This window comes from Myripristis murdjan, chromosome 20 (assembly GCF_902150065.1).
Source record: "Myripristis murdjan chromosome 20, fMyrMur1.1, whole genome shotgun sequence".
Taxonomy (NCBI): Eukaryota; Metazoa; Chordata; class Actinopteri; order Holocentriformes; family Holocentridae; genus Myripristis; species Myripristis murdjan.
Genome location: NC_043999.1, coordinates 13,463,965 through 13,480,609, shown reverse-complemented (window position 1 = coordinate 13,480,609; position 16,645 = coordinate 13,463,965). Strand labels below are relative to the sequence as shown.

General features: G+C 41.9%; 2 protein-coding genes across 4 annotated transcripts; both read right to left on the bottom strand.

Moving 5' to 3' along the window:
• Positions 1 to 1,567: 1,567 nt before the first annotated feature.
• klhl40b (kelch-like family member 40b) lies at positions 1,568 to 5,210 on the bottom strand. The gene is made up of 6 exons (XM_030079511.1): positions 4,062 to 5,210; positions 3,599 to 3,759; positions 3,066 to 3,173; positions 2,139 to 2,324; positions 1,847 to 1,996; positions 1,568 to 1,679 (listed from the first exon to the last, which is right to left on the bottom strand). Exons 1-6 carry the CDS (start codon positions 5,202 to 5,204, stop codon positions 1,568 to 1,570), a joined length of 1,860 nt encoding a protein of 619 aa, XP_029935371.1. The 5' UTR covers positions 5,205 to 5,210.
• A 1,153-nt stretch (positions 5,211 to 6,363) lies between these two features.
• hhatlb (hedgehog acyltransferase like, b) lies at positions 6,364 to 15,163 on the bottom strand. 3 transcript variants are annotated; one of them, XM_030079391.1, is made up of 12 exons: positions 15,032 to 15,163; positions 13,274 to 13,445; positions 12,180 to 12,247; positions 11,975 to 12,088; positions 10,826 to 11,020; positions 10,173 to 10,382; positions 9,529 to 9,700; positions 8,604 to 8,748; positions 8,454 to 8,489; positions 7,730 to 7,931; positions 7,502 to 7,643; positions 6,939 to 7,165 (listed from the first exon to the last, which is right to left on the bottom strand). In XM_030079391.1, exons 2-12 carry the CDS (start codon positions 13,377 to 13,379, stop codon positions 6,939 to 6,941), a joined length of 1,617 nt encoding a protein of 538 aa, XP_029935251.1. In that variant the 5' UTR covers positions 13,380 to 13,445; positions 15,032 to 15,163. The 3 variants fall into 3 exon arrangements, with proteins under 3 accessions (XP_029935252.1, XP_029935251.1, XP_029935250.1); XM_030079390.1 differs by lacking the exon at positions 15,032 to 15,163 and adding an exon at positions 14,397 to 14,531; XM_030079392.1 differs by lacking the exon at positions 15,032 to 15,163 and having other exon boundaries at positions 6,364 to 7,165; positions 13,274 to 13,379.
• Between the last annotated feature and the right edge of the window lie 1,482 nt (positions 15,164 to 16,645).

The window sequence follows — 16,645 nt, the reverse complement described above, 5'->3', positions numbered from 1 at the left end:
TGTTCGTTTTGTTTTCAGTCTGGAGGAACAATTTTGTTTTAACCTGCCCTTATTTTAGGTGCAAACTAGAATATGAAATTGGATACAGTTGTTGGTTATTTTGCATGTGAAAGTTTGGTTAGCTGTTCCATCATGTCGGATGGTGACTTCTCCCCTTTTTGGGTAAAGACATATGTGGTAACCATAGACACCAATGCCATAGTCGGCTCAAAGATGTATTACAATTATCCATATACCCTCTACATTTCACATACTTACTCATATTGCAGCTGTGTTAAAGAAATCATAATGTGTACTGTTATTTGACGATTCTCTACTTTATAATGTAAACACAATGTCTTAGTTAACTCTGGTGTACAAAGACCATGTGTAGGCAGTAGTTGTCAGCTATATAAAAAATACTAAAACAATACAAGGACAATAGTGTCTAGAGGTGCTAATAACATTAGACTGTATTTTCTGTCTTTTATTGTATTATTGACTAGTGTTTACTGTCTGTAACACAGCAGAGCGTAATGAAATCATTTCAATATTAAACAGTATAGATATATTATTGCAAATATCAGTGTGTGCTGTGCTGCTTTGTGTGTGTGTGTGTGATGAAAAGGAATCAAATGTTATCTCTGTCCTTTTTTACCCTATCAAGTTACCTAACACTGTGCTCTAAGGTCAGCTACATAATGACTTTGCTGCCATCCACTGGGAAATGGAAGTTCATGCTTACATTTGCACAGTGGTGTCATGTTGGTGAGTTTCCAACCATCACCCTGGCACTGTCTTAATTATAACACAAAGAGACAGAGGACACAGCATTAAATGTTATTTCACACAGTGCAAAAAAGGTTAATCAGACTACAAATGGTTTGCATTTCACAGTTTCAATCAATTAAAAGCTTTCAAACACTTAGATATAAAAATGTGATCACTCAAGACAGAAAACAATTCATTTAAAATCGGCGCCACGCTTACACAATCAACTATAAGTTTGTGTACAATAAAACCAACTTTTATCTGTTTCAGTTGAGAAAATCTCAAACACACTAAGCAGAAGGCCATATGATTATGATTATTATTATTATTATTTGCCATTTGGTGCAGGCCAATAGGGCAAAAAACATCTTGCAAAATCCTTGTCAACACAGCCATTCACCACCTCTTAACACAAAGTAAAAACACACATTTAAGGAACATCACTTAAGCCAGTGCTGTTTCTTATGCAGTATTTGCATTCCTTTACGTTGAGCGGATCACATGGTATTCAAATGCATACATATAGCAAGTGATGTACTTTGTGACTACAGCCGTATTTCATATGGGAGGCTGATAAGGCAGGCTATGTAAAGAAAAGAAAATACTGTACAGGGAACATTATTGACTCAAGTGCTAGAAGACACAGTGACTTAACACCTATTTTTATACCAGGTTGAGGAAATAAATGTCTCTGTTGACAAATAGTTTGCAAGACAGTTTTTGCCCCATCGATCTTCCATATGAAACGTGCCTGGTCATTCCTCCTCCTGTGGACTCCTGTTAACCAGCATAGGTGCCAAAAAGATGAAAGGGGATGTTACATCTTGGTGAGACGTAGGGTGTTGAGCCGTACCGCCAGAATAGTGGCCCCTGAAGCGTACTTGATCTCTCTTAAGACCCCATTCCATTTCCTCTCACTCTCATTATACCTGAGGAGGAAAACAGACTGTTGTCATTAAAGGCAAAACTGGGACACTGACTTGACCTGTCCTCAAATATTTGAAGGTAATTCATGGACACAAAGAATATTGCAACAGTTTTTAGCTCATTTTGCACAAAGAAAGGATGAGGGAATTAATGAGTGATTCTGACGGACCTCCAGATGTCATTCATCTCTTTGGGAATGAACTCCTCACTGTCCTCTTCAGGCATCATGGCAAAACCACCTACAGCATATAGTGAGTCACCCAAAGACACCAGGCCCAGAGAGCTACGCTCCTGAGGAAACTCCAAAAGGTCTGACCACCTGGAACATATTAACACACACGCACACACACACACACGCAAACAGAGGTAAACTTAACTAAAATAAACTTAGAGGAGTAAAGCACATTGCTCAGGAGTGGATAATCACTGAAACCAAAATTGTAAGATATTGACCAACTCACTTGTTGGTAGCGATGTCATACACCTCCACAGTGTTTGTTAGGCCATTGTCAGTGACCCCTGCGGCCACGTATATCTTGTCCTTGTGAACAGTGGCTCCAAACAGCGATCGTGCAGTCTTCATGGGAGCCAGCTCCTTCCATTCAAAACGTCTGGCATCATACGCACACATTCTCTTCAAACAGGTCCTTTGCAAAGGAAAGTCAAAGTAGTACAGCCATATAAACAATAAAAAAGTGTAACAGGAATAAAAGCCATATACATAATGACATAGATTAAAATAAGGCTACAACAATTAGATTATACAATAAGACTCACTCCGTACAGAGGGCAATTCTATAAAAATGAGTTTTCAAATGAGATTAAAAAAAAAAAGTGAGTAACTCAGCAGACCTAATACTTAGTGAGTGGGCGGCTGTCCCAGAGCCTGGGGGCCATCGGGGCAACAGATTGGTCACCTCTAGATTTTAAACTAGACTCTGGAACAGCCAGCAGACCATGACTGACAGATCTGAGGGGCCTGCAGGGGTAATAGGGAGGCAAAGGCCCAGCAGTATAAACTGGCACCAGCCCATGTAAGGCCTTTTCAGTGATAAGTAAAAATTTAAAATTGATTCAAAAGTCACAGGCAAACAGTGCAATGAGGTCAGTATAGGAGTGATGTGTTTAGTCCTGGTGAGTCGTCTTGCAGCAGAGGTTTTGTACCGACTGAAGCCGGGCTACAGATCGGCATAATAGCTCCTCTAAGGTTTGCCATGCCTCAGTGGTTTCTTTACATTACGTATATAAAATGAAAACGAGGGCAAAATTCTGCACTGGACAGATAGCTTTTTGTCAGATCAATGTGTCGCTAGATGGAAGAATGAAGGCTAAAACTTTCACAGTAGCCAAGGATGGTTGTTAATGTTTTGCACACCCCGCATACTCACTTGTTGTCTTCCTTTCCTCCAATCACGTAAATAACATCATTGTGGGACACAGTTGCATGTCCGTAGACTGCATAGGGAATTGGGTCTGACTCACCCCATTTGAAAGATCTGTGAATGAGAAATACAGGCCAGGCCCATGTGAACAGATACTATAAAATCTGTCTCTATTAAAGCAGAGTGCATTTTCTTTATTAGAAATATACTTATACTGTGTATTGCAGCGTGCTCTCTGCATTATGGTGGTGGAAACCATTGGGACTGATTATTGCTTTTCTTCAAATCTCTTAAATTTGAAAATGTGGGTTGCTTTCAAATGAGGGTGAAAATAATTTTTAAAAAGTAATTCTTCCTGCATTATATGTAAGCCATAAGCACTCAGTCACTCAGGATCAAAGATATGTAAGAATATGTGAATTAAATTGGATCCCTGCACTCACAATTCAATCCTGGGCAGTGTAGCTCATCAAATTATTCCAGTAAATTAAATATCCAATTACCTAACACTGTAATCATGAACTCAAACTCATACTCACTGTCTGTCATAGACCAGAACAGAATCCAGTGTGCGGTCCTGGTCCTTCAGCTCCTTCCCTCCCAACACAAAGATGGAGTTCTCAGCCTCAGCCAGCCCAAAAAGGAAGCGGGGGGACGGGATGGGAGGCATCCCAAGCCAATCAGCACTGACCGGGTCATACTGAGAGGTCACAGGAGTCAAACATTTGTGAATGGGCGGTGTCTATGTGCAGTAAACACACTGTAGTGTATGTATACAGGCGCTAACGCATGCACACAGATGTATGTACAAACACAACATGTACTCAGTTGGGTAAATGCAAATATCTATAGCATCAAAATTGGGAGCATGAGCAGGTGCCAAAGTGTCCACAAATAGACGAGCCGAACTGAGATGATCCCTGCAGTCTTTGTAAATTTTATTTGGACCATGTAGCCTTACCTGCCATCTTCGATCAGTAATGTAATGAGACCTTCACCTACCTGTAGGAAGTAAGCGCTCAGTGGGTCTTCCTTGTTCTGTTCATCAAAGAATAATCCTCCTGCCACAAAGATCTGATTCTCCTTGGTCACCAGGCTGGCATGGTTCTTGGGGATCTGTGTGGAGAGTGATGCTAAAAAGCAGTCATTTCCTGCAGGGTCATAGGCCACTGCACCCGTGTCATTCACCATGAACATCAAGTCCCTGAGGAACATGCCAAATCGCAGGTTATCATTCAGGATGCCTGGAAGAAGAGCTTGCTCCTCCTCCTCTTCCTCATTCTCACCATCTTTCTGTGCTCCACCATCCTCTGTTGTCTTTTTCTCCTTTTTACTTTTGTTTTTTTTGACTTCTGGTAGTTTTCCAGCACGAGCATCCCTAACCTGCTGCAGTTTCTGCTGTATCTCAGGATCGGAGGAGATCAGTTTGTGTTTCTCCACTGTCTCCAACAGATAGTCCTCGGTCACCAGACACAGACGAACACAATCCAGAAGACCTGGAAGCTCTTTTTTTCTATTCTCTGTGTCATGGAACACCCACTTCATCAAAGCCTCAAACACTGTCTCTTCTGTCTCTACATTCAGCGTGTCAGATGTTAAGATGGCTGCCAGCTCACTGGGGCCCAACTGGAGGAAGTCTTCATCTCTGGCAATGAGATGAAAGCGCTCACAGGCGTAGTTACGGGCAGAGACGGCCAACCGGGGACAGTCCAACATCAGGCCCAGCCTGAAGATAGCCAGGCAGTTGCTAAGGCTCAGTCGCTTCTGGAGGAATGAGACGCATACAGTGAAAATAGAGGGGATCTGGAACATGTTGGCCACAGCAAAGATGTCCTGAACATTCTGCTCAGTTACGTTGATGTTGGAGGTATACAGGTACTTCAGGACCAGGCCCATGACACCAGGCTCCACATCCTCCAAGACAATCTCTCTCTTTTTGCTCTCCTCCATATCAGACAGAAAGATGGATCTGAAGTAGGAGCTGCAGGCACACAGGACCAGCCGGTGGCAAGGGAACTCCTTGTCTTTGATCTTCAGGACACAGTCAACAAGCTTGTCATTCTCCAGCAGGTCATACAGGCCATCCTGGAGCAGCGTCTGTTGGTATATCCTGGGCTCGTCCATTGGGTTTACAGGTACAGCCATTGTTCCCGGCAGGGGACGGACCGTAGTCACAAGGCAAGGTTGGAAGAGCCTTTCTGTGGTTGCAGATCAATCAAAAGCGGGTGCTTCTTGGCTCTTTGTGAGTCTTCTGTGGGGTTCAGACTCTGTGACTTTTTAGCCTGGAAAGAGGAGGCAGAGGCACAGTCAGTCTGCTAATAGCCGTCACCAGCTGAACCCCAGGACAGCCCACTTCCTCAGCTGTCCTGACCCTTCAGCTGCACTCCAACTGGTAGGTTATTTATAGGCTGAGCTAGCTTGGTGTAGAGCTATGGGCTCCATTCTGGACCAAGCGAAATGCAATATCCACTTTTTATCCCCTCTCCCACCCCATGCCACCTCCACCCCACCTCCCAGAAGCCTCTATGCCTACCATCAGACAGCTGACATATTGCTTCATGGGAAATACATCCCTCCCTGAGTCATGACAAAGTCCACTGTTGAACCCTCTCATGAGCAGCCCCTGGTGGTCTTTTGTGACTGAGTCATCACACCAACATGGGAGCTTTCTCATTGTTTCCATTCACTGATGTTTTATATTTACATCATATTTACATTATAATATGGAATATGTTTTGTGGATAGTTCTTAAAAAATCAGGAACTATCAAGATATTTTAAATAATTCAAATACTGTAATACTGTTACAGATTGTCTAGTTTTCTTCTGACACATATTCAGCCAGTACTGGCACTGACTTAAGAGCATTTTCCAGACCTCAGTAAACACCTTTTATCACACTATTCCAGTCCACATACTGTTTAGCACAGGCATGACCAGAGCTATTCCAGTGGACAGTGTTCAAAGTGTTTCCAGTGTGGATGCACTGCACAGGAATCAGGCTCCGAACTGCTTACATAACTGTACAGAAATACCTCAATCCAAATAGCCTTTAAAGACAAGACTCACGCTTTGACTCAGGCATATATTTATAGCATAAAAGCCCCCCTCTCTCATCATCTAATTCAAACAGTACCATCACAGCGCAGGAGTTCAGAAAGGTTTTTCTCCTTTGTCCTTATTTATTAATGCCAGCGTGATAAGCATCTCACAAAAGAATGTTTTCTTCTCCCCTTAACCTGCATTATGACAGAAACGAATTCAAAGAGGCAAAAAAGAAACAATTCAAACAATTATGGTGGCAGTTTATTTTGCATTAACTGTAATCTGACAGATGTTTGTTCGTTGATTTGAGTTTCAAAGTAATTAAGTTTATCTCTAACATCCCTTATGTGCTGTTACACAGTTTAAGAGTAACTTCTCATAAAATAGAACCAACCAACAAGGTACATCAAATCAACCAATAGTGCAATAGGCAACAGCATATTGGTCAACAGTAAATTATATATCACATCAAATTCAGATACATGCGATTCATTTCTTTCCATTTATATTCTGGCTTAAAATAATTGTGATTACGCTTATGTACAGACAGTTTTTATTCATCAACAGAGACAGAGACCCCATTTAATTAAAAAATAAAAATCAACAGAGACAATAATACTGTAAGTCTGTAGACAGCGCTCACTATTTGGCTGTATACTCCCTTCATTCTAGCACTGTGATGTTAATAGGAAATACCTCCAATATAAATTATACTGAGTACAGCTAAAATTGCATTGCCTATTGCTATCCTCTCATCAGTGCAATTTGGCAGAGACTATAACTCAGAGAGACATGTTGAGACTCTGACAGGCGTGAAAACTTTGACGTCAGGTCCCTACTCTGCTTTTTCCTTTCCAGGCTCTACGACTGGCTGAGGAGCAGCGGGTGTGGCTGCCGTGGTGACGGTGCTGCTGATAGTGGTCGCAGGAATGGGTGCAGGGACAGGGGCAGGAGGGATGGGATCAGGGTCATCGATAAGAGCCTGTCTTCTTTCTCTCTCCTTTATCACTTGAATCAAGCAGTAGGTCACAAACATAACGATGATGGTGGTTATAGGAAAGCCTGGGAAAGAAAGGATTCACATGGCCTCAATGTTAATAAGTGATTAGAAAACTTAGACCCTCTTCAAAATATGAAGGTGGTTGTATAATGACCAATAAACTATCCTTGTATCCTTGTATCCTTGTATATGAAAAAATTTAGATGTGGGAAGGCTAGACTTGGCTGAAATCAGAACTAAAACTCAATTATTGACATGTGAAATAAAAGTCATTTAACTTTTGTAATGAAACTGAATGTATTGGACATGTTTTGCAAGAAATAACAGGTTTTGGCTCGATCTTGTTGAATATTTAAAAGATTTCCTATGTATTCTCTTATTGTAATCAAACTGATCACCTCTGAGAAGCAGTCGTTTGGCTACCAACTTGGCAAAGTCCAAACTGTTCAAGGCCAGGATGTTGTACAACACAATGGTCCAGAAGTTGAAAGTGTTGAAGATTGCTCGGATCCGGCGAGACATTGCTTCTGACATTGCCATCTGTTATGAACACATCACAAGATTCAATTCAATACACGATAAAGTTCTTTGTGTCTAAATCCGAATGATAACCTTCAGCAACCAACCTCAAAGGAAGCGAAGGGCTCCATGGAGAAGAACTTGGCAGTCCACAGCTCAAAGTTGAGGCCAAAACAGTTAAAAAAGGCCCAGATCAGCACCACCTGGCAAGGCCCCAGCCAGAGGATAGTGACGCCAAAGGTGCAGAGTGTGGCCACCAGCTCCTCCAGCACATTGTTATGCTTCCCTCCCAGATAATCATACACATACCTATGGGGAGTAACACATATCTCTGGTATTGTTTACATTATATCCTGTTACTAAATTTATCAGTACTAATATGACTCATATTTAAAGGAACAGTCAACCCAAAATGCAGAAGATATTCCCACTTACACCTACAGTACTGCAGTTTACCCATCTTGAAAATTTCTGTGTGATTTGGTAATATTTCCAGTCTGCTGTGCTCCTCTCTCCCGGCACCCCGGTACAATGGGGCTGCATGGCTATTGTTTTATGGAGCTCAAACCATCAAAAATTTACATGTGAAAAACTTTGCACTTTGCAAAAACAATGACACAGATACTCAACATAATCCACAGCCCTCGGAGACAAAGAGTCTTGCTGGGAGCTGTTTTCTGCTAAAGACCACCAGCAAACTGTATATCCATCCCCAAGGAGTTCACATTTGGGGCAGATAGATAGACAGACTGCACTATGAAATGCTGTACATATATATGCAGTATATATTAGGCGAACTCATCCTTTAATTCAGTGGTCTGAAACACTCACTTGCACAGCCAATCGTTAATTCCTCTATCGAAGTGGCTGGAAAAGGAGACAACACAATACAGTGTTAGTATTAACCTACAACATGATGAAATGTGTATCTTGTAATAACCCAATATGTGAATAAGAGTAAGCTGTGTAAACTTTACTCACGTTTCAGCAAAAACATAGAGCATGGTGATACATTTCGGGGGCTTGGGCGGGTCCAGATGATCCAGTCTGGATACTGTGTTGATGACGCCAAACATGACAGCGGCTTTCACCCAGTCATACACCAGGTTAGTGTAGGCCAAACCCACTGCAACACACAGCCAACATCTGAGTACACTCTGTAATCATTTGAGACTGATAATATTGACATGAAATTTGACTGATTGATCCCCATTGAGAAATTCTCTTTTTGACCCCTTCTATTACAGAACAGCACTATTAGTGATTCAAGTGTCTTGCTCAAAGGCACTTCATCAGGTTGGGTGCTTGCTGACACAGAACTTGAAACAGGGTTCTCTGGCTGAGAGGTTTCTCTAGAGGGAAATCCACCGGACTGATCAAAATGAAAACTAACTGAACCCAGCTTTTTAACAGCACTGAAATCAAGACACTTGAGTACTTGAGAGACCTTTAAGCAGATGTTAATTTGTATATTATATTGTATATTTGGCATGCTTCCAGGACACAACTCTCTCAGCAACCTGTGGTATTCTTTTATTTTTGTAATCCATTGTTTTTCATGGCAGCTTCAGCTTTAGAGGACCACAATGGAAATAAGTTTCTGGCTCTCTTGTTTTTTTTTGTTTTTTTTTATCCTTGATTGTTTTTAAGTAATTGCACTAAGGTGTATATGCATAGTGGCATATGAATGAATAATCAAAGCAGAGCAAAGCATATGAACCTATTTTTTGCCTACAAAATGTGCACAATCAACTTGTTTAAATTTGAATATAATACAAATCATGTCAGTTAGTGTGCTTGATGGCCTGAAGACTAATCCATCAATGATAAACATCTAATTTATGGGCAATCTAACAAAATAAAACAATGAAACCACTGAGGTAGGAATCTGAGGAGGTGAACAGACCTACAGCCCAGTCAGACACGTGCTTTAGCAGCTTCACGTCAGAGGGGATGGTTAAGATGTACATGAAGTGGAAGAGGATGTCCACTACAAGGATGGCTGCGAGGTGGATCAGGCCCTGCACGCTGATATTCCACATCTCCCTCTCTTTCCTGGCCAGGTTTGGGTTGTTGGCCTGCAGGGGGCAGCACACACATGACACAACTGCCTCAGCTGTTCTGTCACACACTCAAAATGTCACATACTCAAGATGTTACTGAAGAGACGTCCAGCTTCTACACTGCAGTGCGGCTCATGAATAGAAATGAAAGAAATATCACACCCACATCCTGTGTACTCAAATAACAGCTAGCCTGGGTCAGGTCCAGCCTTATATCCCCTGTATCAGCCACAGATTTTCATTATAATTCAGAAATTTACTCAAAAAACAACAGTTATGACTGCCAGACCACAAGGACATCAACACACCCACAAGTACAGATCATATAGTGCACTAAACAGACCAGACCCAGCCCTGTTTAAGCTGCTTAATGACTGGGTATAATAGGTCTATCAACATCTGGTAAGTAATATCTGAGAATTAATATGTATCTCCACGTCTTGTTTTTGAAATGTGTAATTATATAGTGAACCGTAATGTAAGTTACCTGAACATAAAATTTATCAAAGGTCATGATAGGTCCAAAGTAGAAGAAGGGGAGGTAGAAGTTGTACTTGAGCAGCTCCAAGATGTTGTAGTTTCCCTCCTTCCTCTCACAGTTCTCCAGAGCAAAGCTGATACAGCGCATGATAGTAAAGCCACAGCCTCCATAGAAGAGCACGTGGCGGAGCTCAAAGTCTCCCTGCACAAAGTCAGCCTAAACCGAGAAGGGAATTCACAGGGAGGGTAAGGCAAATATTGTCATCCATAACAGATCATGAGAAATAATAGCAGAGTAATCTCCAAACAACTGTCGAAGCTGCACTACAAGAACTCGGCGGCTCCAAATGACACCAAGAGCTGACTGTACGAACTTCAGCTCCTTGGATTCATGTAACACGATGTCCGTGAAATGAACATAAGACGCTCATGTTTACCAATCAGGCCAATCTGTGATGTTTTAAACCAGAGAATACCAAAAGGATGAGAGAAGCAAAATGCCTCATGATTGAGGCTTAATAACAAGGAATTTCATTTGCACAAATATGGTAAATCCGCAGGGGGGATGCTCTTCTTTCCTGAAACCCCTTTTTTGTGGTTTAAGTTTGTAAAATAAAAGAACATTACCAAAAACAATGCTAGATTTGCCACTTTGATTACCTGCCAAGACACAAAGGGTTCACACTTGAAGGTCGCAAGGGTGGCCAGGCCGGTGACGAAGCAAAGCCAGCGGAGCTTCACGAGGGAGATGCTGTAGAGCAGGATGCAGTGGGACAGGATGAGGGTGACGTAGGTCCAGCCCATACTGGTCCATACCGCCAGCAGCCCATACACCATGTACACCAAAGACCTGTGCTGTGGGAGAGAAAAACAGAGTTACTACTGGATCACTACCAGTACCAACACTAGTACCAGTCAGTATCAATATTGAGTACGTCTCATGGGAATGGCATGCTAAGGCTCTCTCAGAAAGATGCAAATAAAAAATGGTCATTTTTGATATTTCCTTTCTCGTGCAGCAGGTTGAAAATCAGTCTATAATTAAGCTGACACTTTCTGGTTTCAGATTTGTCAGTATGACTTGTCACAAACTGGAAAATTACTCAAAGGTACTGCAGATAATAACAGTACTTTGATGTGTATAAAATACAGTTTTACTTAGGCTACTGTTAATTATTAGGCCTTCCTGTGGCATTTATGTACCAATAACCAAACAAAATGATACATATCTCTGTACATACAAAAAGCATCACAAGATATTTTAAATATGCACTAAAGCACTGTCTCACACTGACAGAGCGTGCTGACACGACACATGGTCGACTGATGCTAACCAAAGCAAACTGCCACATTTAACTCTGATCTGGTTAAATATAGAATGCTATCTATTTCTCTCTCTTCTTTCTCTCTCCATCCCTCTGTCTAGCTCTCACTCAATCTTCCTCTCTGATGATTTGTTCCCACCTGGTCCCATTCATCATTTACTCTTTAGGCCTGTAATATAAAAAGCTACTGTGCAACAAAGTAAAAATAAAAAGGGACAAAGAGGATTCAAAACCACTTAGTATCCATAACACATTATGCCATCTTGTAAAGAGCGAGAAATTCATAATTTTAGACCATCTTAATGTAGTGCCAACTTTATATTAATATGAATGATGTGACGTCTCACTTAGGTTATCAAACCTGATAACAAATATAATTTAGAAACATGAATGTATTTAACGCTATTAGTATAATCTACACATACTATCCATTTTTGCCTGGACCAGCGTTCATGGTCATAATGAATCAGTTAAGGAGAAGCACCTGTGGCGCCAACATGGAGCAGATCTTGGCGAACAGCACGTGGCCAGACAGAGCAAACAGGATGTGCTCTCTGAAGGTGGAAAACCACATCATCCACTCAAAATCAGCCGTGTCCTGCAGATCAGTGAGTATTCACATAATTTAGAAACAGCATCTATGTATAAAAGGAATTAGTCTCAGCAGCATTAAGATCAGGCACCCTCACCATTTTCCTCCCAAAGTAGTACCATCCTGGCTTAACACTGGACTTGAAGGTCTTCCTGTTAGCATTGGCTGGAATAGCAGAAAAAAAGAGAGGAGAAAATATCAACTGTGGAGGAAAAAATAAGAAAGTTTATGTGCTGTGTGTCTGTCTTGTCCTTACTGACAGTTTGGTGAGAAACTGCCATGGACTGGGCAAAAAAGAAACTTGGTATGTTTCATATCTGCACACATACAAAACTTTTATACTACACATACACAATTTTCTTAATATATGTATTGTGTGTTGCAATTTTTGTTTCTTGTTTGTGTTTTTATTCAGGATGCTGCAACAAATAAATTTATTTGTTGGTACAAATAGAGAAGCCTTGGAGCCTGAATACTTGGCTATTACATCAATACACAGTTTTTCTTCTTTTCACTATTCACTTAATTATAAAAGACTTTCTACCAATCTTTCTCTTTTTCTTGTCCTTGGATGCAGATGTGGAAGCTTTTGTTACTGCTGAGAGGCTCACAATAAATGCAGGGCCCACATACAATCCTATTTTCCTCTTCCACCCTGTGGTATTAATACAGACACCTGATCTCCTCTGCGTGGTCTGCATAGCTGCCACTCTTGGCTCTCGCACACAGAAACGCCCCCCTGCCTTTTCCCCAAGACAATACTGCACAGCAGGTCCCCATTATGCACTCTGCAACAGAGCAACCTGCCCATGAAATCAGCTGCACCGTATGTGCAGTACAGTACATATGGTGCAGCCAGTGACTAAATGGACTCACAGAGGCCAATTGGCAGATATAATCCATGCCTCAGGATTAGGATCGCAGCTTTAGTTAAAAGGGTAAACCATTCATAGAGCAGGCAGCTGAGAGATAATTGTTTGCTTAAGCACTTTTTTCCCAAGTCGATATTACACTGCCTGATCTGTCTTCTAGTCATTCCCCTGAAGAGGCAATCCAGAAGTGGGCTGAATAAGGTCATGGACTCTTAGACACTGAGTTGAGTTGAGCGCCTCATGATTGTATATATGTACATACACATGTATGTGCGTGTTTGCTGTTGTGAGTGTGCATGATTGCTACTATCGTACTCACAACTGGACACCTCAGAGATCCAGCTGGCAGCCCAGACCATCGCCAGACACAGCACCGTGTTGTAGAAATAGATCTCATACTTGGGAAGAGCAGCTTTGATCCCCATGGCAGCACCGACGCCTGCAGCTCAGGAGCCTCCTGAACAGACAGCGCTGACCAGAGAATGCCTTATCTGTCGACCAGAACATGTTGATCAGGAACATGCATTCTTAGACGATTGAAAAACTGGACAAACTGGAACTACTAACAGGATAGAAGCAGCAACAAGTATTACAGGGCAGCAGGTCTGGTTTATTCCTGCTCCAGCTAAGACACATATCACGATGGTTCACACAGTATTAGCACCTCTTCAGTCTTTCAGATACTTATCTAATTTAATTACATCTCTTACACTGACTCTCCTAAAACAGAAAAAAAAATGGCACACTGTGGCTGGGCATGTGTCCTGCACTATTGACAATACGCTAGAAAAATGAAATGACATATCTTTATTTCAGCACTAACTAAGTATAGACGTGTCTACTTGTCCATCACTCCAGCTTCAGATCATTCTGGTCTGTGTCACATGTGAACTACTGTACTCGCCATGTCATGTAACTTTCTGTCTTCACATTCAAAAGGCCCACACAGAACTGTTCTTATCTTCTGCTTTTGAAGTCTCTTGTCTGATGAGTCTGACAAGGCGGTTATCATTAAGGAATTTTATCTGGCACCTTTAAAGGGATTATTAAGGGGAAGCACACAGTAAAGGGCAAATGGGCAAGTTTCCACTGATTAGAATTCAGAGAGGTGAAGGCATCTAAAAAGAGCAGCTGCCCGCTATTTTTAACCAAACAACCTCTCTCCTTTGAATACATGAATTTATTAGATGCCTCTTATCCGTGCTAAAAAAGATTAGTTCTTTATTTGCAATTTATAAACCACAATCAAAAAGTCAATCAGAGCTTAACAAGGCAGCACTACCTCACACTCTATGAGTGAATAAATATTTTGTCTACAAGCATACAGGCACTTTATGATTCTCCCGTTTCTCTCCACAATGTCTGCCTAAGATGCAAGCTGCTGGAAATGCCACTGGGTCATGCACTAGTTCGTCCTGAGCGACACCTGTTGTGATACTGACCTTGAGCGCAGGAATGTGGTGAGTTGCGAGCCCGAAGAAGTTGCTGTGAGCGAACCAGCCAATTCAGCCTCTCGCAATTAAAAGTGAGCAATTGGTGATTTTAGAGGAAAGGCGTGGTGGGAGAAGGCAATCTACTGCATCTGCTGCATCTACACAGCGCAGGGGGTGGGCTGCGGGTCCCACTGCCTCCCCGGGAGGGAGCTGCCACCAGTTAAAGGTGGCATGTATTTATACTTTGACCATTGACACACAAGGGGGCGGAACATGGAGACGGGTGAAACAATATGAAATAGGCTGCAGAATATTGGCGTGTTGCTATGGCGCACTGACATGAATTTCCCGAAGGACGCAGAGGAGAGTAAAAACAATCTTAATTAATTTATCTGCTTTTCATGTAATCTGGAATTCACTTTTCATAAATAGTCTAGGCCTATTCATGAGGTAAATCATAGTGTGTCAGCGTTATTTGAACTCGTGATTTTTAGAGGTAAAACATAAATTTATGCATTTCTGGAATTAGGCCTATACTATATTTGTTGCTTGCCTACTGTACCGAGTGTGGTCTTTATTTTACCTGGATATCTTAATCTTTAGCCTGCATCACTGCATATAAACTAATGGAAGTTTTTACTTACTTTACTGACTTCCAGAAGGTCCAGGTTCACCTAAAAGCGTCTGGGTTTCAACTTTCCAGGCGTTTGAAGCAAAATCATTTGGTGGAAAACGACTTAGACTCCTTCATTTGTGTCATCCGCCTTAGAATACAGCATACATCATGAAGATGAGTTTTGCTTTCTTTTATTGTCTTGTGGGAAATATGCTACAGCTGCTTGTGGGCTATAGTTTCTAAATACAAACTGGTTTTGGTTTGCTTTAGGTTGCTGCATTATTTGTTCTTCATTGTTTACTTTAAATTGTATATTCAGCTGTAACTCACTGACAGGAGACCCCTGCATCCTGGAGTGTGCACACTAAAAGTTTAGCCATTTTGATTGTGGCCTATCATATTTGAATGTGCATCATTTTCCGGTCACATTGTCATCTCAGATTTTTTCATTTCATAATTCTGTGTCATTAAGTTTCTTTTCTCCCATTGCTACTTTCCATATTCTCAGTTGCCAGTTCTGTTTTGAGAGGGTCTAAGCCTGTTGCAATTTTGAGCTGTGGCCAAATGTCCATGCTTCAAATTCTATAAGGGAAACTGAGCCGTGAAACAACAGGCAGTGCCGACTAGTGACAACAAGACAAAACTGAATGAAACCCTGCTGGATCATGCTGTAAGACAAAGTGGGAAAAAAAGCAGGAAAACATGGAGACACTGTGACTACGTATTCATGCAAAGGAAGATGTATTCTTTATTTGAGTCATCTAAAAAAACTGTAGGCTTCAGTTATTAAGACAGGAGACAGTCAAGCCCCCCACAGAGAGAGCATTACACAGCTGTCTGTTACGGAATGGAGGACTAAGTGGACCCAAGTAGCAGGAGACCAAGAATCAAGTTCAAAAAAGGGGTTTCATTGTCCAAACGAATACTCAGGGTGCAAACAAAATGGTCTCAGCAGGTGGAGGGCAGCAGGAGGCAGGAGCTGGAGGCGGCGAGGCTCGGGGCTGGAAAAAGACAAAAAGGTAGTCAGAAAATGACTTTAAAGGCAAGAGAAAACAGCAAAAACACAAGTAGGCTTGAGAAGGCTTGAGAACTGGCTCTACCGAACAAGACGGAATTATCTGGCACTGGAGTGAAGTCTGAGCTGGCTTATGTTGAGAAGATAACAGGGTAATTGCCACCAGGTGTGCTGTCCAGAGTGAGGAGATGAAGCCACGCCTGGTGCCTCCCTGAACCTCAGGAGAAACAGCTCAGCCCCGCCTCTGCCACACTCCAACACTGCAAGCAGAAAACACAAAGAAAAACCAAAACACCCCCCAAACAACCAAAACATACTATCAACAATCCAGACCATAACACTGTCGAAACCAAACAAAAGTCCAAATGTGTGGAATCGCACAAACACAAGACGAATGTAGAGGTTCTCCTGTGTTTTCAGCGCTTGTCAGCGGAAGAGTTCCCTCCTTGGAAAGTGATAATACTGTTCAAGATGGCAGGATGCTGGCGTTTGTGAGTAGCTCAGTTTATCTTCCAGTTTGACACGGTGCTACAAGTAAGACACACTGAAATGCCCTGAGGCCTGTACCATAAAGCTGGATTTCGGCTTAGCGAGCTAACTTCAGGCTTAACCCTGGCTTTTCTGTAC

Coding starts and splice junctions, on each gene's coding strand:
- klhl40b (XM_030079511.1), bottom strand. CDS start 5,204: ATGGCTGTACCTGTAAACCCAATGGACGAGCCCAGGATATACCAACAG. Junction 1,997..2,138: donor TATGACATCGCTACCAACAA/GTGAGTTGGTCA, acceptor AATATGTTCCAG/GTGGTCAGACCTTTTGGAGT. Junction 1,680..1,846: donor GAGATGAATGACATCTGGAG/GTCCGTCAGAAT, acceptor TTTCCTCCTCAG/GTATAATGAGAGTGAGAGGA.
- hhatlb (XM_030079391.1), bottom strand. CDS start 13,379: ATGGGGATCAAAGCTGCTCTTCCCAAGTATGAGATCTATTTCTACAAC. Junction 10,383..10,825: donor AACCCTTTGTGTCTTGGCAG/GTAATCAAAGTG, acceptor TTCTCGGTTTAG/GCTGACTTTGTGCAGGGAGA. Junction 7,166..7,501: donor CAAACGACTGCTTCTCAGAG/GTGATCAGTTTG, acceptor TTTCTTTCCCAG/GCTTTCCTATAACCACCATC.